General features: G+C 32.0%; 3 protein-coding genes across 4 annotated transcripts in view; 2 read left to right on the top strand and 1 right to left on the bottom strand.

Moving 5' to 3' along the window:
* The window catches only part of Tre1 (Trapped in endoderm 1), a 47,963-nt gene extending 37,883 nt beyond the window's left edge, over positions 1 to 10,080 (bottom strand). For both annotated transcript variants that reach the window (XM_089701970.1, XM_089701971.1), the window contains exon 1: positions 9,926 to 10,080. The gene's annotated coding sequence lies outside the window, so the exon portion shown is untranslated. The remainder of the gene's footprint in view (positions 1 to 9,925) is intronic.
* Positions 10,081 to 10,351: 271 nt separating this feature from the next.
* On the top strand, positions 10,352 to 16,264 carry LOC149483745 (threonylcarbamoyladenosine tRNA methylthiotransferase). The gene is made up of 8 exons (XM_089701950.1): positions 10,352 to 10,565; positions 11,709 to 11,883; positions 12,497 to 12,654; positions 13,051 to 13,317; positions 13,734 to 13,899; positions 14,315 to 14,422; positions 14,876 to 15,041; positions 15,843 to 16,264. Exons 1-8 carry the CDS (start codon positions 10,394 to 10,396, stop codon positions 16,239 to 16,241), a joined length of 1,611 nt encoding a protein of 536 aa, XP_089558076.1. The 5' UTR covers positions 10,352 to 10,393; the 3' UTR covers positions 16,242 to 16,264.
* Positions 16,265 to 17,098: 834 nt separating this feature from the next.
* LOC149483744 (uncharacterized) lies at positions 17,099 to 20,596 on the top strand. Its single transcript, XM_089701955.1, has 8 exons — positions 17,099 to 17,414; positions 17,745 to 17,891; positions 18,199 to 18,475; positions 18,751 to 19,161; positions 19,251 to 19,344; positions 19,486 to 19,650; positions 19,836 to 19,921; positions 20,443 to 20,596. The coding sequence occupies exons 1-8, from the start codon at positions 17,333 to 17,335 to the stop codon at positions 20,531 to 20,533; spliced, it is 1,353 nt and encodes a 450-aa protein (XP_089558081.1). The 5' UTR covers positions 17,099 to 17,332; the 3' UTR covers positions 20,534 to 20,596.
* Positions 20,597 to 24,781: the final 4,185 nt, after the last annotated feature.

Here is a 24,781-nt window from a genome sequence, read left to right as displayed (position 1 = left end):
ATCATTTATAGTTATAACTAGGGGCCAGTGATAGCGGTCTATATTAACAAGTGAATCGGAGCACACAATGTTATTACATTCTATTAATAAATTCGAAAAAATAAGATCTAGGATATTTCCACAACAGTTTGGAGAGAAATTATACTGTCGCGCCCCCATTAAATTTATAATATTTAAAAGTTCCAATGCAGCTTCCGAACATTGAGAGTTATTGTTACCAGTTAAATTATGCGTGAAGTTATCACTCCATGAAATAAAAGGTAGGTTAAAATCACCAGCGACTAAGTACGTATTATTAGGGTAATTTTCATAAAGTGTTAATAGGGCGTGGTTAAACTTTTTTAAGGTGTTAGGTAAATTTGAGTTTGGAGGAATATATACGGCTATTATTTGAAAATCACCTTCGTTTTTAGTAAAATGATTATTAAAAACCTCCGCAGGAATTGTGATCCAAACACTTTCTACGTCGTCGCACCGTATATTATTATTAACATATGCCATTAACGATTTTTTAACGCACAATAAGACACCACCACCTTTATTTTTCTTTTTTCTATCGAACCGAAAAACGTCGTAGCGAGCGTCACAAACTTCCGAGTCCAAAACACTGTCACATAACCAACTTTCCGTTATAATTATAATGTCATAATTACTTGATACTATGTTTTTATGCAATTCTGGTAACTTAGTTCGTAAACCACGAGTATTCTGATAATAAATATTCAAACAACTACTTTTCGAAGCCATTTTAAGACATAGTCAAAAATTTTAATCAATATATTAATGTACCTATAATTATTTAATATGTAAGTTAACTTTACAGGCGTAAGTAAAGATACAAAACAACGATAGAATAAAATTGTAACGTAATGTACGGTAAGTAACATGATGTTATACAATTGAATTGCGTAATAATAATCATTAAAATATAAAAATAAATCCTTGTGACAAAAAATATTGCGAGAAATGCGGGTATTTGAGAAAAAAGGATTCAAAGTTGTGGAATGTTGCGATCGTACGATGAATATTAGGGGTGCGAAACCTTTTGTATTTATGATAATTAGAAATTTTATGCAGAGTATAAATAAATTTTTGATTATTTTTAAAGAGGTGAATAAAGTTGTGTTCTGTATTCGATAATTAGAGTAAATGTAAAAAGTGTATGTATGTGTGTTAAAATGAGTTAAAATTTGCGTTACAATGCGGATAATGTAATTATACAAAGGGCACACTAAAAAGATGATTCTAAAAAAGTTTTTAAGTCCTCTTCTGACGAAATAGCTTTGGCCGGGGATTTTTCACTCACTCGCAAATATATTGTGCAGTTTTTCACCCAAACAAATTTAATGTTCCTCTCCTTGGCGCGTTGCTTGCATGAGTTTAGTAAAATTTTATTAGCTATGGTCAGATGCTCATTTAAAAATATTTTCAATGAGTTACCTTCAAAGCCAAGGTCATTCGATGTTAATCCCTTCGCTTTATTACATTTTCTGAAGTTGTTAATTAGGTTATCTTTAATGATCTTGTTCCTCAGTTTCACTACAATCTTACGTGGAAAACCGCTTTTGTCCTTGAATGATTGCACCCTGGTGATGAATTCAATATCGTCTTTGTTAATGCAACAATTAATGGCAGTGCCTAGACGAATAAATTCGTCTAATAAGTTTTCATTCGGTTTTTCGGGTAATCCAACAACCTCAACATTTAAAAACCTATTTTTTTGCTCAACTCGTTTTTGTTCGAGCTCAAGATTTGCAATGGTGGTTTGAAGATTGGTCATAATATTACGACTTTTTTCTGCCTCTGATTCGAACACGTGGAGTCGGTCTTCAAATAGTTTCATTTGGGATTTAATTTTTTTCACCTCATTATTTATTGTGTCGACTAACGACAGTTTAATATCAATATCTTGAAGTCTGTTATATATGTCTTCGATAACGGTTATGTTTATTTTGGAGGTTAGATCGTTCAAATCGCTCCTAAGACTTTCCACCTGAGTAGGCAACGCAGAAAGGGATGAAAGCATGTCTTCTATTCTGTTTAAAGAAGACTGGTGAGAGGTACATTCATCAGGGACTTTTGCCGTATCACTGGTCGTCGCCGAATTTTTACAATCTTGACAGCACCACGAATTTTGCCTTTCTTTTCCGCGTCTGCGCCAACCAATTTCGGATAAACCAGCACAGTGGAAGTGGAACGTGTGACGACAAATCGAGCAAAGTGCTCCATCCGATACCTTTTCATTACAGCGTTTACACGACGAACTCATGCCGAAGGTTGCAGACTCAGGGAGGGCTTATATGCGCGTACGCAGTTTACTGATCGCCTAATTCGCACGGTGACTCTTAGCTTAGATAGCTCCGTGCGCAGCGAGCGAGAACGATCGATCGCAGAGAACCAAGTTCAAATCCACACGGGAACACAAAATTAAACTTTTTCAAATTTTGATATAATTCCAAACAATGAGAGAACGTCTTGTCACTTGCAAATAAAGATTCTAACTGAGTTAAAAGTTAAAAGAGGAGAACCTTATAATTATTTGTATTTTAAAAATGAACGCGATGGACAATTTAAAAGAGAGAGTGAGTTCATCATATGGATAATTGAATTTATTTTGAGCGAAAGAAGTTGCGGGCAGAAGCTAGTGCATTCATTTGAATCGTAGAATAGTTAATCAATAACCACGATATCATCATATCAGTTATTAATTGTTATTGTTATTGTAGCATTTATGTAGGATTCTTTATCTCTTATAATAATAGATTCAAATTTAGACGGTTTTGTTCTAGTGTTTTATAACTAAAAAGTTATTTATACTCTGAACGATTAATATTTAGAAGCCCAATTTACAGCGTACACATTAATACTAACAACCTAAACACGCCATCTATCCATATTTGATAGACGACTTAGTTTATTTCGTGTGAACGCCCAATACTACTTTCTTCATTATGTTTTGATGTTGGTTAACACTATGCAGTTAACATAGATTAATTGAACATAGAAAAATGAATTGCTATATTTGGTTGTCACACTGTCACACTACATTGAATTCTTTTGTTTTTATTTTGATACAAATTAAGATGTAATGAATGAATGAATGAATGTATATTTCAAGTTATACATACAACTCTAATAAAAAAGAGCGTGTACCGAGCACACGTGTCAGAAGTGAAACTTCTTTGGCAAGATTCAAAGATACCAAAATCGTCGCCTTGCTCCATGACGTCAAAGTATTGCCACATATTGTAATACTGTGGTATTGCCATGACGCTACTTTGAAATTTTACCCTCAACGCGCGTAAAGAAGTTTCAGTTGAAAATACATCAGGATAACAGTATAAAATACAACAAGCGAAGGTTTTCAGCGTAATGGCAGATGTCAATTTAATTCGATTGAGCGTTGTTTGCACTGTGACTAATTTGCTAAGAGCCGACACACAATATCATTAGTACTTAGAACTAATATTTATTTATCATTGGTTATTATTTTAGTTAGGTACGATCTTTAATCGTCGTCATATTATGCTATTTTAATGTCAAGAGCGAAACAAGAGCGAAATTTTGCAATTTGCACATACGAAAATGTCTGATTCGATTTTGATAATAAAAAATTATAATTGTACCGATTAAACATTCAATTCGTTTCAGTAGGCCAAAATGTTATAGAAAGTTAGTCGATGTATGTTTTACTTCTCTTACAGTAGGTAATAGGTTTTTTTAAGGCTTCAATAAATTGCTTTTGTAATTTGTACCTTGGATCTTTATAATATAGGGCGTTATTGCTGTACATAAGTTTATACATTTCTGTTAATAACTTTGCAATATTTATTTGGAATTTAGCTAAGCAACCCTCGAAATAAGGAACTACTCACTCTATCATTCCAAACGATATTTCAACAAACAAGCGACCCTGACCAAGGGTCGTATTTATATTTGGGGTTGGTTTAAATAGGGATATAGGAATGAATGAAGCGAAATTTGATCTTGAATCTTGAGACATTTTGTTCCTCGAACAAAAGTATTGTAATTTAACCGTGGGTATATGAGTTTTTTTAATTCGTTGTTGATATTTACTCTGGACAAGTAGTGTGTATAGCTTTTACCAAGATCCGTGGCTTACGAGATATGAATTGGCAGCTGAAAAGGGTCTATAGTTTAACCTCACGCGTAAATTCGTATGCAACAATCGTCCATTTTTTTGGGTTGCCTTGTAGAGATCGCTGCCAGCGATAAGGCCGCCTTCTGTACATTGATTAATTTATTGTTAAGTTTATAAAATGTATCCTATATGGTGTACAGTAAAGAATTTTTCATTCATTCATTCAACAAGCTAGTATGAATATCCAAACCCGAATGACATATGCATTCGTGAGAGAAACGAGCTTTTGGTGTCGAGCACAAGGTGTGGTGAACCATTGTTTACCCAAGGTCGTGACGATTAGGGGACGATACAATAGCTATATGGGGTTAAATTATTATTGTTAACCGTTATCCCAGTTTATGCTTCGATTGCATTTAAACTTGTTGATACTAATGTCTATATGTAGTTACATGTGTTTGTCTGTGCACGTCGGAACAGAGCAATCGATTGAAGGAAATTTTTACATCGTTGTAGTTTGAGGAAGTGGGAAGGGCTGTTTTTCTCCAAGATCAAAGGCTAAGCCAGGTTTATAATTATCATGGTAAACTTAATTGAAAAGAAAGTTATTGATAGTTAACTTCATCGACAACCAGTTATTTTTAGATGTGGGAACATATCTATTAATTTGATATTATCGGACCAAAAAAATTAATTGCCTAATGACTCCCCTCGCAGTCTGTACCTGACCGTGTTATTACTAACACCCTTCACTTAGGTCTTAAAATCTCAGCTATACTATACTCCGATACATACATAACGTCACATACGCCAAGAACATCATGATTCACCAATAATATAAAAGTTTTCAGGAAATATAAAAACAAAATGGCCGATTGTGAAACGATGACGCAAAGCACGGCAGACGAGTGCTTGTATTTTGGGTTGAGATCATTCAATGCAATGATGGTCGGTTGCGTAAATAACTTCATCCGTGATTGATATCGAATTGACTTGGTGTTTTAAACTATTGACAAGGTTGATTGTACTTTGTCATAATATGTATTTCAATTTTATAGACCCCAATCCCCATTGAGTTCTGAAAATATATTTTTTTAAATATTTACTTTCATGTGATATTAGAATGGATAGGACTTACCTTTCGTTGCAATATAACTGAGCATAATGCTAAATATGTTTAGTAAATTATCACAAAAAATTAGAAAATTGTGTAAATATGTAAGTACAAAAACTGCTTGTCTGTTGTTACATCTCTGATCAAAAATATTCACCATAGAGTTCCTAAAAATATAATAAATAGAGTTTAAAATTTGCCACAATATCTTTCTAGATGAACAATGCAATAGGGAGACTGAAATAACACTGTGTATATTTTATAATGTTATTGTAAAGTAAATATTTGTTGAAATTCATCGGGCAAATGCACTTTCCGAAGACAGCTTACGCGAATATATGTAGAACGGAATATTTACATCACAATAGAATATCTCGAAAAGTATAGAATCTAAATATACTTGTATTAGGTTTTAGTAATTTTATAATATTAATATGTCTCTCACAAACAAGGAAGTTACATTTAATCGAAAAATGTTATGCAGGGTAGGTAACTGCTAATTAGGCGAGAATTTGGTTAACTTATAACTACTTCTTCTATCTCAATCCGAAAAATAGAGAAGCTTCAATTCATAGAAGAGTAGGTAGGTCATAACTTTCTTTAATGTAGGATATTTTGGGCAAAACGGCAACTAATCTTTGTTAATATTATGAATAAGAGCAACTCTCACTGTCTGCCACTTTTAAGATTTAACACCTTACCGCTAAATGGATTCTGATGAAATAAATTTGAAATAGGTAAGTATAACTACATATAAGTTTAAGGAACTTTGGAATTTTTTTAGAAATCAAATTTTAAAGGGTTTTAGAGGTTGATAAAGAGAGGGATTTCGTTTTTACAGACTAAACATGTGTGGACTAATGTTTAAGTTGTCGTATGCAAATATTTTGCAGAAAAAATTTCTACAAAAATTACATAACAAATATGTACTTTAATATTTTCCATGTAACACGTAATTGGTTACAGTATCCATATCACAAGACAAAATACAACTGCGTCTGCTAATTAGTCACTATGTGGGGCAGCCTAGGCAATTAGTGTTGTTGTGACGCAACGCCGTAAATACTCTATGTTATGACCACCGCGTTCTATCCTCTATGTTCAATTTATGGTTAGAAGTGCGCCAATTTATGCTATGATTATCTGTGCCAATTCTTTCATTGTGCCGTGTGCGCGCAATTCGTTACGCGTATCCGTGCTAACTGCTTGTATAATTATTTGAAAAGCTAATAACGGAATTTACCGTAACTTACTGTTATAAAGAAATTTGCGAACGGATAATCCGATGAAACATCCCCTGAGCCGACTGATATTTTTGCAAAATAAAGTTCAAGTTTTCATTCAATATGTAACTTTGTAAAATTATTTCTAATAGGATTCAAAACAAAATCAACACTAAACATAAATTAGGTACTTACTTACTTACATTTACTTAAGTACGCCTTTGCCAAAACCATACTTAAATCGACCCAGGACGTCGAATGTGGCTTCTACTACAAAGAAAACGAAATACTATAGGTAGATAATACCTATGGCATTAATTAGATTACCTTTAATACATTTTTATCTCATACCTGTTATAACTAATTTACCCATATTTTTTCAAATATTTCCCACAATTTAACCTAATTTCATAACTAAGTATGTGCTCATAATTAGGCAAATTAACAGAGCCCTATCGGGAACAAGGTAGGGGCATCTTATTCTGAGGTAGTTATGACGAATTACCATAGTAATGATAATACAAACTAACTAAAAAGTTGGTCTTAATTAAACGAAGCTGAACAAGTGTGAGTAAAGATGGGAAAAGCAAGGCTGGTTAATGTGATGTGAGATGAAAATAAAAATTTGGTGGCTGTTAATTTTTCAAATGAGGTGCTCTTAATTAAATACAATCAGCATTCTTTCCATCAGAATTTACGTACTAAAATTGATTATTTTAATATTTTTCATTTAGAATATTTAAATAGGTATATAGGTATATAAGTATTTGATATTGAGAGAGGGAAAAATTTCATACTACTCGTATATGTTGGTAGTTTATGTTCTAAGTAAAACTAAAATAATTTGTCTCTGTGGCAATTTTATTCAATTCCAAAATTGAAGAAGAAACATAAAGGTTGAAATAATTTGGAAAATCCAAAAGTGCACGCCTCATAATTTTTTTTTTATTTTTGTTTATTTAATAACAATTAAACCACATCGAATCAGACCCTGAAAAATGAAAGGGTTCTATTCCTGAGCATACTCAAGCGTAAGAGAAAAAAAAAGACTCGATTAGTAAAGTATTTCGGTCGCTATCGTGTTAACAAGAAAAAGGATCCGCACATACAGACACACGGACGTCCAAGACAGAACTTTTTTAAACTGTTTTTTAACTAGTTTAAATAACAAAAATGACATCAAAAATATCATGAACGTTAAAAATAGTGTTTTTTCTTAATATGTGTGTGTATGTATTATCTTACAAGTGCAATGTATGATACATAAAGACATTTTAAGTTTGAAAAATCAGATGTTTTGCGCGAAGTGACAGTAGTACCCACCTCAACGCTTCGCTTATGAGGCGTGCAACACTTCTGCGCGTCTACGCGAATGTTATTTGAGTTTATATGAGGTTGTTAGTGGGAGTATGTTTTTTGTCAAACATGAACAATTTTGCTTGCATAATAATGAATTATAGAAGGTTGTATGAATCATAGATATATGCGAACTTTTAGCATATTAATTAGATCTCTTGTCAAATATGGTATCCACACCGATCTAGTTAATTATTTGCCTACAAATACAAGTGTAGGTCCTATAATCAAGACGTAGTACATAATAGGAAATAATACTAATTTAATTATTCAGTATACAGTGCAACCTTAATATAACGTACCTCAATATAACGATTTCCTCGATTTAACAAATTTTTCGTAATCCCCTTGAATGGTCCATAAGATTCAATACAAAATATCCCTTTACATTACGAACATTTTTTGCGAACAACCTCTTTATAACGAATTTTTAACTATCAAGAAAAGTATAAATACCTCTAATTAACGAATTTCGTTAACCCAAAACCTTTATATAAAGTTCCAACCAATGTAATGATTATTAATCTCATAGTATGTGATTCATGTCGTGACGGATTTCGACATGCTTTTGTTCGTAAAACGATCATTTTTGTTTAATTTAAATTGGAAAGTAATGTGAACACTGCTGCTCGTCACTATTGTTAAAGATTCAAGTTGAAATGGATCAGAAACGTTAAAAGACCTCTTTATAACGAATTTTAGACCAACCTAACCTCAACATAACGAACCTCAGTTCAACGAATTACTTGATATAACGAATATTTATTTGTTCCCTTCAGATTTGTTATATCGAGGTTGCACTGTATTATTAATTTTAGCAAGAAATTGGCACACTTATCGCAAAATTTAGACCGCGAGAGAAAGATCACGCGATAACTTCCGACCTGTGACATTATTATATTTTATAGTGTCACGTAACGATTATTAAAATTAATGGTGTTATTTTTTTACAAGGTGTCACCTAATATAATAGGATAATCAGTAATGATGATAGTTGATACCTATGTGTTATAGTAGATAGAAGGAGGAAATACAATAAAGTACACAAGGTACATAATATATAATTATGATCATCATCATCATCGTATGTGTAATTGATGAATAACATAACTTAATTCATTCTTAACATACCTAATATAAAAAATTGCATACCTACCTACCTTAAGTATAGGTATTCTATTTCCGTAAACTCATGTCATAATACGAAAGCGCGATGCACATTCACATTACAGATTAAATCTTTATTTTCATGGCTATATGGCCAAATAATAGTAATACACAAGGGTGGCTTTAGCTTAAGGACAAGGGGTGAACATCCGTAGGGTGAACTGTATCTAATCGACTCCTCAAAGATTTGGTCTCTGTTCCGATTTTAAGAAGTTACCTATCTTAAAGTATAGTTTCGATCTAGGTATGTGACTGTTTCTTTTATTCGTATTCTACAAAAATACATTATGTATAATCTTTCCGTGCACTTATCAAATCAAAAATAATATAGTTAATTGCATATAAAAATCTAGAATTATAAAGAAAAATTACTATATAAACAATATCGATATCTTATTACTGACAGGTCAAAGTGATAACATTCGTACGGTTTAAAAACAATAAAGATTTAACATATTATATTATATTTTCAAACTTCCTATTTCCGAACGGCTAGACAATAGATTGTTAAACGAATATCCGAAATTGGGATGAAGCCTGAAGGCAGGTGGTAACCGTAGCGCGTGCGGGGTCGCTTCTTTATTTTTTGTTATTATTACTTTTTTGCCATCTAGGGACCGAAGGGAACGATTAAGAATTGAAGAATTATTTTTTTAGCGTTATCGTTATTTGACAATTTTAAATTGTAGTTTAAAGTTAGAACAACAATAATTAAACGTATCGTAGTTACTTGTAACATTTGTTGTGCAATTATATAAATTGTATTTCTATTTCAATAAACGTTTACTTAGTTTTGAGAAATATGTGTGATTGTGAATAAACATTGTATTTTAAAACTACCTACAGTATCATTAACATAATGTAACTTTAAAATTGTTAAATGTTTCATGAATACCTGCATCTTTATTCAATTTAATTTTTTATTTATTGTAATACTTTAAATACACTTTTAAAAACACTTACCAGTAAAAAAAGCCAAGTACAGATTAAGTTATTATAAAACAAACACAAAGTTTTTACGATCACAAAAGTTCTGTTGAACTAACAAAGTTCATACACCTATCCTCTCAGAAATCTTCCGCGCTACTGTCGAAAGTCGAAATTCGAATAAAATTTTATGACAAATGATTGGTCAGCCCAGGAAATGGCGCGCTGTCACTTTCTGTCATCAGTTTCCCGCTGATTTTGGCATTTCCTGTGATATATCCATAGAAAGTAGAAATCGACATTTTGGAAATGAACACAACTCTTCATCTCGTCTCTAAAATAAGCATCCATGCTTTTTAGAAATAAAAAAACGAATAAAAATGGGTCATAACTCATAGTAGTAAGGCTTTTTTTATAATCTATGCCGTATGCACCAACCAGTTAGCTGATATTTGATCTTGTTTTTATGTCAATGTCAAAGCGACAGTTGTGATAAAAATAAAAATGCCAGCTGCATTTGCGGAGATAATTGATGATATTGAAGATTTAATATCTTCACAGGATATCACACCTAAAGAAAGATACGCGAGTAGAAAAAATGTGAACATACGGTCCAAACGGCGGGAAACCAAAGAAGCGCCAGTCGAAAAAGTTGTATTGGAAAGTGTTGTCCCAGGTATAACCTCAATATCTGTGTTATTTATGTTTATAAGTTTATAAATTAAACTGAATAATTACGGTTATGTTGTATGAGCAATAAGTTGTGAAAATTGACCCAATTGAATCTATTTGCACGCACGTATAACATGTAGCATTAAATATTTTGATTAAACTTTGGAGTTCTCAAACCAAACCTTTTTCTTATATTTGAGGAGCTTCGGAACAAAAACCGCTAAATCCACTTTCTAAGATTTTTGACAAATCGGAAAAAACGTTTTATTTCTTTGTTTTTTTAGGTAAAAGAGAGTAGAAAATCTTAATATATCAACATTAGCAACATTGTTTGGTGGCCAAATCAACAGATTCGTGTGTGAAGTAATAAACGAAAAAAAAAATAAAAAAAAAATGGATATAGCGGTTTTTGCTTAGACTATCCGGATTTATCGTTTTTTGAAAAAATCAACTAAGGATTTATCGCTATGTGAAAAAACCATTAACATTTTTGGTTAAAACTAAGTATATGAGGAATTAAATAATTAAAAATTAAAAATTGCTATATCGGTTTTTGTCTCAACCTTATAAAAATCTATCAAATTTATGTAGGATTTATCAGTTTCTGTAAAGATATCAATTTTCTTTTACCTCATCAGTGGATTTATCGGTATCTGTATAGATCATTTAACTTGAAGCGCATTTTTCTACTAGATTCATCGGCTTTAGAACAGATTCAATAAGCTTATCATGTAAAATTATGCAAAAGCATCGAAATTACAAAAAAAAAAAAAAAATACAGCATGTCGTTTATCGGTTTTTGTTCCGACGCTCCTCATTTGTTTATTCAATTGATATAACACAAATCATTGTTTATGATATATTGTTAACACCTGATTATGCCGAATTCTGCTAATCAAATATGCTACTTATCATTTATAATATTTGTTTCAACTTGCATCATACTTACCACTAATACATTACTTACTACTAATACAATAGTATTGGCATATTTTCTTCAGACACCATATTCCATTAGTTTTTAATTTTTATTGAGATTTAGTCACTTAATTAAAACATTAATACTTTTACTACAAATTCAATAGATTTAACCGTAAATTCTTTCACATTCATTTCTTTCATGTAAAATATAATTTCGTCTTTCGAGGCACACAAACAATATACGTAAAGACATGGGGCTGCGCTCACAACAGTTCAGACTCGGAGTACATGGCAGGGCTCCTCGCTGCACATGGCTACAAACTTACTGAAGACAAGTGGCAGGCACAGTTGTGGTTGTTAAACTCGTGCACTGTTAAGAATCCCGCTGAGGACCATTTCAAGTGAGTTTTGTTTTTATTATTAACTAAATTCACGTTTACAGCATACAGTTTCATTACATTGTCAATCACTTTACAATGTCGACACGAAAGATTATTATCAAATTTAAAACCATTTGTCGTATCATGTATATAGTGTAAGTTTTCAATTTGTGTAATTGCCTAACTGTATACTAACTTTTCACCTATGGCTTTGTCTGTCAAGGGTTATTCCCATGCCAATGAGATGTTTCACTCTCTAGTTCAACAGACACATAATCATATTATTTATTTTATTTTATTTATTTATAAGCTTTATTGCACACAAACAGAAAATACAAATTTTACTTATTATAAAGACAAACAAACAAGGACATTTTCATATTTAATAACTAGCTTTCCGCCCGCGGCTTCGCCCGCGTTTTCAAAGAATAACCCGCTTAGTTCCCGTTCCCGTGGGATTTCCGGGATAAAACCTATCCTATGTGTTAATCCAAGTTACCCTCTATAGGTGTGCTAAATTTCATTGTAATCGGTTCAGTAGTATTTGCGTGAAAGAGTAACAAACATCCATACATCCATACAAACTTTCGCCTTTATAATAGTAGTAGGATTAATTTATTACATTTTACTGTAGAAACGAAATCGAGCTCGGGCAGAGCCGCGGTATCCACGTAGTGGTAGCGGGCTGTGTGCCGCAGGGAGCGCCGCGGGCGGAGTACCTGCGGGGACACAGTGTTGTGGGGGTGCAGCAGATTGATAGAATTGTGGAGGTTGTTGAGGAGACGCTTAAAGGTACAATATACATTTTTTTTTCAGGTTATATATATGTTTTTTTTTGTTAGTATAGTAAATTATTTGATTTAGGGGTCGAAGTTTTAAGGTCATATGTTATATTTATTTAAAGTCAATGAAGTTTAAAGTTCACATTGTAATTAGTCAAATACATCCTTGTAAAACTAGGTACTTACTGTTATTTTTTACTGATACTTATATTTCTGATCAGTTTCTAGGTGTTAAACATAGATTTTATAAATCTAATTTGTAACACAATAAAATTGCAATATTAAAGAATTGATCGCATACAAATTGTTTTAAATCTACTAAACTATGTAGATCTATTAGGACATTGTTTTCTAATACAAAAGTGGTCATCTTATTCGTAATTATTAAAGTTCACATGATTTCCAGGTCACACAGTACGTTTATTCGGTGCTAAAAAGACGACCGAAGGTCGGAAAGCGGGAGGTGCTTCCCTCCTCCTACCAAAAGTGCGAAAGAACCCTCTAATAGAGATCATACCAATTAACACGGGATGTCTGAACCAGTGCACGTATTGTAAGACGAAACATGCGAGGGGTGAATTGGGGAGCTACCCTCCAGAGGAAATTGTGGAGCGAGCGATACAGTCGTTTAAAGAGGGAGTCGTGGAAATTTGGCTGACTAGTGAGGATACAGGTTAGTATTGTTTTAATTATAAGAGTGAATAATCGGATTTATAATACAATTTAATTGTATTCTATGTAAAGTAATGTCAAGGTGCTTTGTAAACTTAATTTTTACAAAAAAATATTCAAAGATTTTTTGTATCAAACACATTGTCTATGTTAAGCACATCAAATCTGTTTGAGTATTTCATACGAATTTATTAAATAAATAAATAAATCTTTATTTGCTCAAATGTGGTTCACAAGTTATTATTAGATTTAAGACAGAGTTTCTTACTGTTATTCTCCATAGAAACTACTTTCCAAACTATTAGTTAATATTAGTTTATGTATTTTGACGATTGTATAGCGCTTTTGTACGAAGCCGTTGAATGAATAAATGTTTCATTTCACATTCAACCAAAACTAAATTTACATCTATATCAGGCACATACGGCAGAGACATAGGCACATCCCTCCCGGAGTTACTCTGGAAGTTAGTAGAAGTGATTCCGGCTGGTTGTCGCTTACGGCTGGGTATGACAAACCCACCTTACATCTTGGAGCATCTGGAACAGGTGGCTAGTATTATGCACCACCCGAGGGTATATAAGTGAGTGATATATCTTTGATTTTTCTGGTTTCCTTATAATTAACTTTATATTTTAATATTTGCACACCCAATCGATGGGTAGAATGTATTAGCCACATAATATTGTAATTAAAACATCTGTAATTTGTAACTACATTCATGCAAATAAATATTAGTAATTTGTGTTAGTAATCTATTAACACCTTTTTACTTAAAATGTAACTACCTGCGCTTCGCGGTTTCACCCGCATAGCTCCGCTTCTGTTGGTCTTAGCATGATGATATAAAGCCTATGCCCTATAGCCTTCCTTGATAAATGGGCTATCTAACACCGAAAGAATTTTTCAAAGCGGACCAGTAGTTCCTGAGATATGAGCGCGTTTATAATATTAGTATAGATTGATAAGAAATGTTGTTAATTCACGGTATATTTCAGATTTCTACACGTTCCCGTACAGTCGGGAAGCGATCAAGTGCTGGCCGATATGAAGAGAGAATACACGAGGGCGGACTTTGAAACAGTTGTCGATTTCTTACGGGAAAAGTGAGTGTTTTTTTCTATGCTATATGTGATGGGTGAAGATGTGAATAGTTTGTTGTGTATCTGTTATTTTATTTTGTTGATTTTTTTATGAAATAACCAGCAAATGAATATTATGTGGTATACTTGATTTATAGTATGTACTAATATGTTGTGTATAGAAACTATATTATTACATACGTACATATTTATGTAACATACATATTAAACAAAAGTTATTGCCTATTTCAAATGAGTGAATATTCCTAAAAAAATAAATAGTAAAAAAAGTGTGTAATAGACAACCTATATGGAAACGTTCTTGGAAATATATCAATAAAAATTATATAATTTTTATTAAAAACTAAACTATATTAACAACCTATCGATAGTGGTTTCAAAATTAGTTCATAAATACTTGTAAAACTTGAAATTAAAAGTCAAATAATTATATTTATATGTTTGTGCATATTCCAGAGTGCCCGGAATGACAATAGCTACAGATATAATCTGCGGCTTTCCAACAGAAACGGAGAAAGATTTCCAAGACACGATGAATCTCTGCAAGAAGTATTTATTCCCGTCGTTGTTTATAAATCAATTCTTTCCACGGCCTGGCACTCCGGCTGCTAATATGCAACGGGTATGTATTATTGTACTTATCCATACTAATATTATAAATGCGAAAGTAACTCTGTCTGTCTGGCTGTTACTCAATCACGCCTTAACTACTGAACCAATTTTCATGAAATTGGTATGGAGATATTTTTATACCCAAGAAAGGACATAGGCTACTTTTTATCCCGGAAATCCCACGGGAACGAGAACTATGCGGGTTTTTCTTTGACTGCGCGGGCGGAAACCTAGTATGTATATAATCTATACTAATATTATAAAGCTGAAGAGTTTGTTTGTTTGTTTGAAAGATCGCGTCATAGCAATACCGTCACGTCATGAATCGAGGCGACGATTTTGATTAATATTGCCAAAAAGTTTCACTTCTGACACGTGTGCTCGGCACACACGACCTTTTTTCGTTAATTCTATTAATTATACCATACTAGCTGCGCCCCGCGGTTTCACCCGCATTGCTCAGCTCGGTCTCGGCTCTTGGTCTTAGCGTGATGATATATAGCCTTTTACCTTCCTCGATAAATGGGCTATCTGACACCAAAAGAATTTTTCAAATCGGATCAGTAGTTCCTGAGATTAGCGCGTTCAAACAAACAAACTCTTCAGCTTTATAATATTAGTATGGATTAGTAAAGATTATTCTAATTTGAAGCGTTTGTGATAATGAACCTTTATTTGAGATTTTTACAGACGTTGATACGTTTTGAAATTAAAACTCACAAGTAGGTATAAGATAACAATAAAACAACACGAATTAATTCTCAATAATTTATTTTCTTAATACATATTTATACTTATTCAATTTTCACAGGTACCCGCGCAAGAAGTGAAAAAACGTACGAAAGCGCTCTCCGAATTCTTCCGATCATATTTCCCTTATTCAAACCGAGTCGGCGAAACATACGACGTCCTAGTTACTGATGTATCTCACGATACTAAATATTTTGTAGCCCACAACGAGTTTTACGAACAAGTATTAGTGCCGAAAAACAAAGCACTAATGGGCAAAATGGTGACCGTGAAAATAGTTGAAACTTCAAAGTTTTCCATGATAGGGGAACCAATGGATAAACCAAAGATGCCCGGGTTGGTTCAACCCCTCAAAAGGGGGGAGGTCTCCGGACTAAAAGTGGAGGGGAAGAAAATACCGATACCGATTTTTGTGTTATTTGTAGCGGTGCTTCTGAGGGTGCTGTGGATTTTTTTGTAAATAATAAATTGTTTTATAAAGTTTGTTTTGTTTTATTTCATCTTGTTTTTTAAGGCGTGATACAATAGACTGAACATTACTGACACGAAATAAGATGCTCATTTAAAACAAAAAATGACTCGGTCTGGCAGGACACAGGCTCTTAATTAAAGAATACCTAATTTTAACGTAACTTGAAAATAATAGAAGCCAAAAGATTTAAAAAACAGTTGGTCCTTCTGCGTGATCACGCATCACGTGAAAAAAACGTATGAATACCGTTTTAACACCCCACGCTTAAAAGCTAGGCTTTTAGAACAACTGACATATTGGTAGATAACCAACTTAACATGTAGACGAAACGTGTGCAGAATCTTTTGTAAGATACAATCAATTCATTGTGAGTATTTCATACTTCGATAAATATTGGATGTAGGACTACATCAAAACTATCACTTGTTGATCTCATACTACATAACTAACGTTGAAATAATTTTTGAAATCGGTCGAGTAGGTAGTTCCCGAGATAAATGTGTTCAAACAAACTTTTGAGCTTTATTTTTTTACAATAACTAAAATAAGTATATGTAGATTTCATTGGAATAAAATAATAATAAACTAGATAATGCGTAGCGACCTGGTTGTAGTTAGGCACTCATAATAATACCACAGACTAATAATAATATACTACGTATACAAATAATACTGATTTTAATTATTATTAGTTATATCCATTTCAAACATATACATATAATTTATAGGTACACTGGTCTACCCCGAAGTCGTTAGTTATATTGCATTACTGATAAATAAGTACTTTTTTATTGCCTCTTAGTGCCTTATCTTGTAATGGTAATTTAAAGAATAACAGCTACATCCTTCTAAAATGGCAATGCACCAAAAGTCGCGGTAAAAACTATACTCAAAGTTCAAACAAAAATTTCAAAGCCAGCTAGCCACTTGATACCTGACCTCTATCCCTGAAAGTACAAAGCAATTGAAAACAAAAGGACACACGATACAGTCACGTTCCGTTGACTCCATTCATACAATATTATTTAAGATCTCCCAAACGAGGATCCCGCCATAAGTTGTGTTGCTATCTTTAAAGAATGTCGACATACGCGCAGCCTGGTGGCAAGAGGCAAAAGGTAAAGGAAGGTAGGGCTGCTGACAATGTGGATTACTTTCAAGGTAGGACTTTTTGGGTTTTGAAAGTTGTGAGGAGGGAATAAAATCTGCATAAATAGCAGATTTTATTCTATTTATATATGTTTGTCTTTGCAATTATTAATTATTGGTGTAAATGGTCATAATGATTTTATTTATTATTTATTAACGTAAAATATTACTAGTAAAAATTATGTTTCTTCTTATTCTACTTCTAAAATTTAAGCATAATAACCTCGTGAAACCTAACGATTATACCTTTACTAGCTAGTAGCTACATCAAAAAAATAAAATTATATACGTTATGTTATACTCTAAATATTAGGAAAATAATGGAGATGTTTCCCCTATCAGGCATAGAGAAGGTGGAATTCAACACGGCTGCGTCCGCCACCGACACGCTCAGCTACCGCTACTACAATGCAGCGGAGAGACTGCACTCCAAGACTATGGAAGACTGGCTTAAGTATAGCTTGTCTTTCACTGAGTTCAGGACTTGCAGTAAGTTAATTTGTAATTATGTACGTATATGTTGCAGTAAAAGGGAAATGCGAAATTTAAATTTATCTCCAGTTAAATAAATAAAAATTTCGTAAAAATCATTTATTTCCTAACTTTTTATTTACTTTGATATATAAAGAATCTAGTCTAGTCTATCATTTAAAATGTGCCAAATATGGATGTAGGTATAAAGTACTGTACGCCTAGGTTCAGTAGTATTTTTGGCAAGAACTTAAAGTAACAACCAACATATATTCATTTAACAATTTGTTTTTAAACGTTAAAAGATTTAAATTAAATTTTTTAGGCGCAGAATATCCAAGAATCAGCAACAACCGTCCCTGGGATGACAATTCGCACTCTATGGACAATTACAAGCGATGCATAAAGGCCTTTTTCGACCTCTGTACCAAACTTGGCATCAAGTACTGGACAGCTTACGACACTGACTTGCTGCATTTGTCCGATAATTGGGATGAAAATAAGACCAACTGGGACGAAATTGTGGAATATATTCACGAATTGGGCCAGAGGTATCATGTGAAGCTGTTGTGGCTCGCTCCCGATTTGCATTCGCATCCACGGTAAGTTCTTTTTGAATGTTTCTTTTATACTAGCGTTTACTTCAAATTATTTTTATTTTTTCAAGTAGTAAGTACTTGTCGCAGCTTCAAAAAATTTCGTTAAATTAATCTAAATCCGTTCAGCAGTTCCAATATGAAATTGTACTTTACGTAGAGCTTATTTTGCATTAATTATTAAGTAGACGATTCTTCGATTTTATATGAATGTTCTGCGCGATATGCTATCAATATATTTTGCTTTAGTATCTAAGATTACCCTTTAATTTTTTTTTCAGTTACACAACTGGAGCATTTACAAACAACGACGCCAATATTTTCGCACACGCAGCGACACAGATTAAGAAATGCCTAGAAGTGTCACAGCGCTTAAACGCCGAATGTTTTCTCATCTGGCCACACCGAGAAGGCTACGATGCCATATTTCAATCAGATATTGCCAGAGAGTTAAAATTGTTTGTAAAGCTTCTCAAAATCACCGCCGAATACAAGGATCGTTTGAATTCAAAATTACAATTGTTAATAATGCCGTATCATTTTAATGGCATGAAGAAATTGCGGGATACTGAAATACTGAACTATTATATGTGGGACATCACTAGCTGTTTGTTCTTTTTGAAGAATTATGGTTTGGATCGTCAGTTCAAAGTCTGCTCTCCTCCTGGACATCACATGTACATGGCCAATGCGTGAGTTTGGTTTTATTTTCACGAAGAAACGTATTTACTGCATGTGTTACATTTATAAATCGTTTCAATAAATATTTTATATATTTCAGGTATAATATGTTGGGTGGTGTAACGATAACAAATGAGTACGATTTGTCGCAAAACAAATCTTTAACTCTCATGATGAAAAGCATCGTTGATCAGGTACGCTTCATTCAAACTTAAAACACACGAAATAATAGTCAGACTACTTTTATATCCTCTCGGGAGGACATAGAACATCAACATACGCTCACAAAACATTCGTCTATGAATATTTTTCAAGTATTGTATTTTTTTGTCCAGAATACAGCGCCCCCTGGTGGTATAAACCTAAAACTCCGTTTGCGTCGTGACGCTGAGGGGCGTGACGCAGCCGTGTGTTATGTGAAGTACATTGACGTCATCGCGAAGGCTTTACGCGTTGCGTGCAATATTGTCGGCGAGCAGATATTCTCTAAGCATGTTCAGGTGGCAATTATTTTAATTTTATTGTCGTCAGACGTTTGATCATACTAATTTCTACAGGTATTGCTCACAGGGTATTGCTATAGTTTGTGTCACTTTGAGCTCAATCGAAGTTTAGCATTATTAGATAAGTAATATGTTTTATGTATAAAATATTTAAACTAATGCTTATATTTTTAAATTTGTAGCAACGTTACATCAGTTACTACAGCGGATTTGGCGCACGCGTCGTCAGTGCTGACGTCACACTGGAAGAGTGTGAAGAATACTACAAGTCAGTTACATAAATTATCTTATTTATGAAATAATGTAAAATCACCTGTTTGATTGGTGTATTATAACGGTATATTATATTGGTAAATTATGTGTTTCAGCTGTTCCTCGACGGGGCAATAGATCGTTTTTAATTATAAAAATATATCGCTTATTAGTTTCAATTAATTTTAGAACAGAGTTTATGTGATTAGCCTGCTATGCTTAACCAGAGATACAATATACAGATACAACCAGTAGGGAAACTTCATACAACATTTTTGAAATGGCTCTCATACACAAGAAAGCGTGTTTACGAGAATCGTAAGGGTATTATGACAATTAACAGATATAAGAATACCCTTAGACACGCTTGCTTGTGTGCGTGAGCCATTTCGAACGTTTTGTATGAAGTTTCCCTACTGTATGTATGTATGTATATTGTGCCAGAGAGAAGCTTATTCTCCACTAGTAATCGAACTAAAAAAATTCGTTTATAACGTTATCTACACTACCAATATGATAACTTAAATAATTTTTCAGGAAGAACCAAGTGCACGAGACAACAAACTCCAAGTGCGAACATTTCGACTTCGTGTTCCAGCGCTATTTAGACTCTTGCGATCACATTTGACAACTTTTTGACATCGATTGTTGTAAACTTGAGTAATGGCGTGTGAGAGAGACGGAAATAGATAGATAGCAAGAAGCTTAACGTCATATTTTCTTGTTACAAGTTAATGTTCATACTGAAATCTCCAGTGTATTAGATATAAGCTTCTTGGATAGATAGTCTGTTTTCTCGCTTTCACTGCTGAATTTATTCACAACTGTGTTTTCCCTTTTCTGTTTTTCTTGTGTGTTGTTATAATAGAGTTTTGTTTTGTGAATACGTACTCGTTTTAAAAATTATGAATTTTTTGACTATTCAATATTCGAATTACCACATAAGCACATATTATTGTGTAAGAAAATAAAATATTAGTTTAATCTCTATTTTTCTTAGCTGTTACTTCACGTTTGCACCAAATCGATGTCAAAAGTAACTTAAAAATGTTTTACTGGCAACACTTTTCTACCAACTGAAACCGTGATCTCAAAGTTGCCATATGTAGTTAAGTTTAACATAAGAATAAAATAACCAATAAGTTATTCATAAATTTATTCGTGTTTTTGTATTTTTTTATATTCACAGCGATTTACATATTAAGTATACACATTGTGCTTAACACGATTACATAATCAAATCGATACATAACTAACTTTGATGCAATTTTTTTATTTTAAGCAAGACATTTATTTACTTTTATAAATTTCGATAGACTTCATTTTATTGCAATTATATTAAAAAAAATTGTTCCTAACATATACGATGAGAAGGGTCACAAAATCCATCTTGCATAAGTAGTATTTTTTTTATTTGCATAATAAACAAGAGATAAATTATATAAAAACACGAGGTTCAAACAAAATAAAGTGAGATGGATTTTCTGCATCATTAAAATGTTTAGAATTATTAAAAAAAATTAAAATATTACAATGTTTAAACAGAAATATACGAGATGAAATACAATTATGATTTTATTTGCATTTCATTTTATTGTGTAGCAGCTTTATTTAAACTCGTCTCTTTCTATCACTATAAAATTAAATAAACTAGAGCGAGATAAATAACTTCAAACTATTTCCGTTCTTTGACGTTAATAGCTATCTTGCTCTAATATTGACTGTGAAATGAGACAGAAAGAGGCGGTAAAAATATAATTAAAAAAGGCTTTATTTGTTTATATGATGGTATATTTTTGTGAATTTTAAGTATTAATACATTACAAATTATTCGAGGCAAGATTTTTTATAAGAGTTTTAATTAACTGACAATTCGTAAGCTTTATAGAGTATAATTTTATAAAAATGTATTGAATTAAATGTATGATCAGATTTCGAATACATGTTCAATTATTCAATAAAATAAAGTGGTTTATACTTATTTTAAGTACTACAATAAGTACTAAGTATTAAGAATTATAATAAATAATAATCAAACTAACCCCACATAAATTAAGACAATTTTAAATTTTGCAATTGTTCAATTCATTTAAAAATAACAAACAAAAAAATAAAATAAAACCACTTTATTTCAGAATATTACAGTTTAATTTGTACAATATGTATTTGTAAACAAGTTTATTGTTTTACAATTATTTTATATACGTTACGCTTATTTTACATAGTTTACACAAAAGCAACTACGTCTTATATATAAAGTAGAACTTAGAATTACTAATGCACTAAAAATACAAACACTGAGAAAAAACTTAACCTAGTTCGGAAGTTGATAGACTGCCCTGGCATGGAATAGAATTCTAAAAGCACAGCTAATAAATATATATAACAATCTACAAATTGTTTACACAGATTACGAAAAAACTAAATGTTCTCTAATCTATTCCATATTGTCAGTGAACGGCCTTCATATCCATCTAATAAATAATTCAAAACGAATTTCACCTAAACGTTTAAAAAGAGCGAGGTCTCTTACTGTACAATAAGTCTCATATACAATTAAAAACTAACACAAATCATTGCCTAATACTGAGAATAAAGAAGAAAAAAAAAGCGCGCGAAAGTAAAAAACAAAATGGCAGCATCGCGTCGGAATGAACGTATCCTGTACATTGTACATTTATGCTATCAAACTACAGATTTGGAACACTTGTATATTTTGTAATAAAAGCACCATGGTTTGTTTTAGTCTCTGGTTTATTGGCTATATTGTGGTATATATTTTGCACATAATATATTTTTTTTATAAAATATAGTATAAGTAATTTGGTACTGGCCGTTATCGCTTTCAGAACCAAATCTTATTATTAAAAAGATAAAGTACCTAATCGTGCCGTAAAGAAAAAAAAATATATATATATCAAAAAAGGGCGCGAAAAAAAATGTACTTTTAGATTTAGTACCTTGTTTTTAAAACGTAAATGTGGAAGTTTCAATAAATCGTAAAGCCACATATATTATTTTAGCTAGTAAGCTTAGATTATAAACATGGTAAAAGTTAAGTTAGATTTACTCTAACGTAAAATGGATTACCTATAAGTAATTTTGTAATTCTAAATGCACACAAGTAGTTTTTAAGTCACTACAAAATTTTAAGAACATTTTTAATTTAATAGAAATAAATAAGTGTTATATTAACTGCACCAATAATATATTTCTAAAACGTTTTAATGTATCACAAAACCAAATAAAATTAATGTCACCAAATTATTAAATGATTGTTTTGTCAAACATTTGTTTTTTATCACTTTTATCAATCCGGTTTTTTTTCGATAATTATTTCTAAATAAATTACCAATTCTTTGGTAAATTCCACAAATAAGAAACCTAGGAACATATTTTAAAGTCGAGGTTTTATTTTTAAACCTTATTTATTATAAATTTTCACACCAAATATAGTAAAAATGTCAATTAAATGTGGTCATTTATTCTAGAAAATTAAATGACCGTTATGACTAGATTTTCTTTATTAGTCATTTATGTAACGTAAGTTTTGAGTTTTTTTTTTAATTTCGTATAATTTATAAAATTGTAGAATTCAAATACTACTAAATAATAATTTAAATAATGATTAAGTCCCTTAAAAATATAACTCAATTCATAGTTAAGAACGATTTACTAAGTTTTAATTTTTTCGCCCTAGAAGTAGATATTTAGCGTAAAGTTTCATAATTTTTTTGTGTTGTATTTTTTCTAACAACAATTTTATTTTACAAACAAAGAAGAGCATATACTTTTTTGAACAAAACTTTAATTAGGATTTTTAAGTAACAGACGGTCTACTAACAGTGGCCAATTCTTTGTAGAAATTGTCTGCCATTGCATCATTTGCGTTTTGCATTTACTTAGGTTTTTCACAAAAAAGGTGCAACTTTTACACGATTTCTTCTTAACGAAAAATTAAACAAAGAATTTATTTTCACCATAGATTAAGTATACGAAGTTTTGTTTGTCTATGATGTTTTAAGACGAGTATTTTTTTTTATTTATAATCGCGTATTTGGGGCTTTAATTGTAAATAGTTACCACAACACTGGGCAATACATAATTACTGGGATAGTTGGAGATTTGCACTTGTTTATCTTTAGAGAAGTGACACGATAAAAATTTTCATTGATTTTACTCTATGATTACTGAATTTGAAATTCGAACGCTGGCTGGATATATCGTAGATTAGATTACAAAATAAAATACAGATGGAGCATGTCAATCATTCATCGCCCTTGTCAAAGAAAATACGAAATCAAAAACGAATACGTTCCTCCGCTAGTGCTATAGCGATTCTAGTGTCATGCAATACGTCAAAAGGGGTTTGATATTTTAGTAAAAAAATGCCGTCTTGTGATATTAAAACGCTGTAAAACTTGTACCCGAAAACAAACAAAAAGATAAAACATCGTTTTACAGATTTTCTGTAGATTATTTGGCTTATTTAATTTTGTATACAAATAATAATTTTACAAATACGAAGGAATTCAAAACTTCAACGTATGCTGCCAGTATTTTGAAAATGAATTTGCCATTTTTAGGGTTTACCCCTATGGTTAAAATATATTCGGGCCTCGGGGTAGTGCTGTTGGATTTTTCGATCGTGAATGTGATTATTTGTATAGTGCAATAAAAGTTCATGGTCATTATTAGATTATTTTAAAAAGCATTATACATTTTTTTGTTACTTTTATAAAAAGCGTCGTTTTCGCTTGCGATTTAATTCATGTGAACACATGATGGATATGATGAAAATAAAATGTCCCGCATTCTCGACTAAAACCTACCGCTATTCGCATTCATATGTTTTGAAAAATAAAAACTTTTTTTA

The sequence above is a fragment of the Colias philodice genome, chromosome 12 (genome assembly GCF_061535455.1).
Source record: "Colias philodice isolate Cphi_HAF_F1 chromosome 12, ilColPhil1 Martin Lab GWU primary, whole genome shotgun sequence".
Lineage (NCBI taxonomy): Eukaryota > Metazoa > Arthropoda > Insecta > Lepidoptera > Pieridae > Colias > Colias philodice.
The sequence above is the reverse complement of the archived record's forward strand: the minus strand, read 5'-3'. Positions and strand labels throughout refer to the sequence as shown.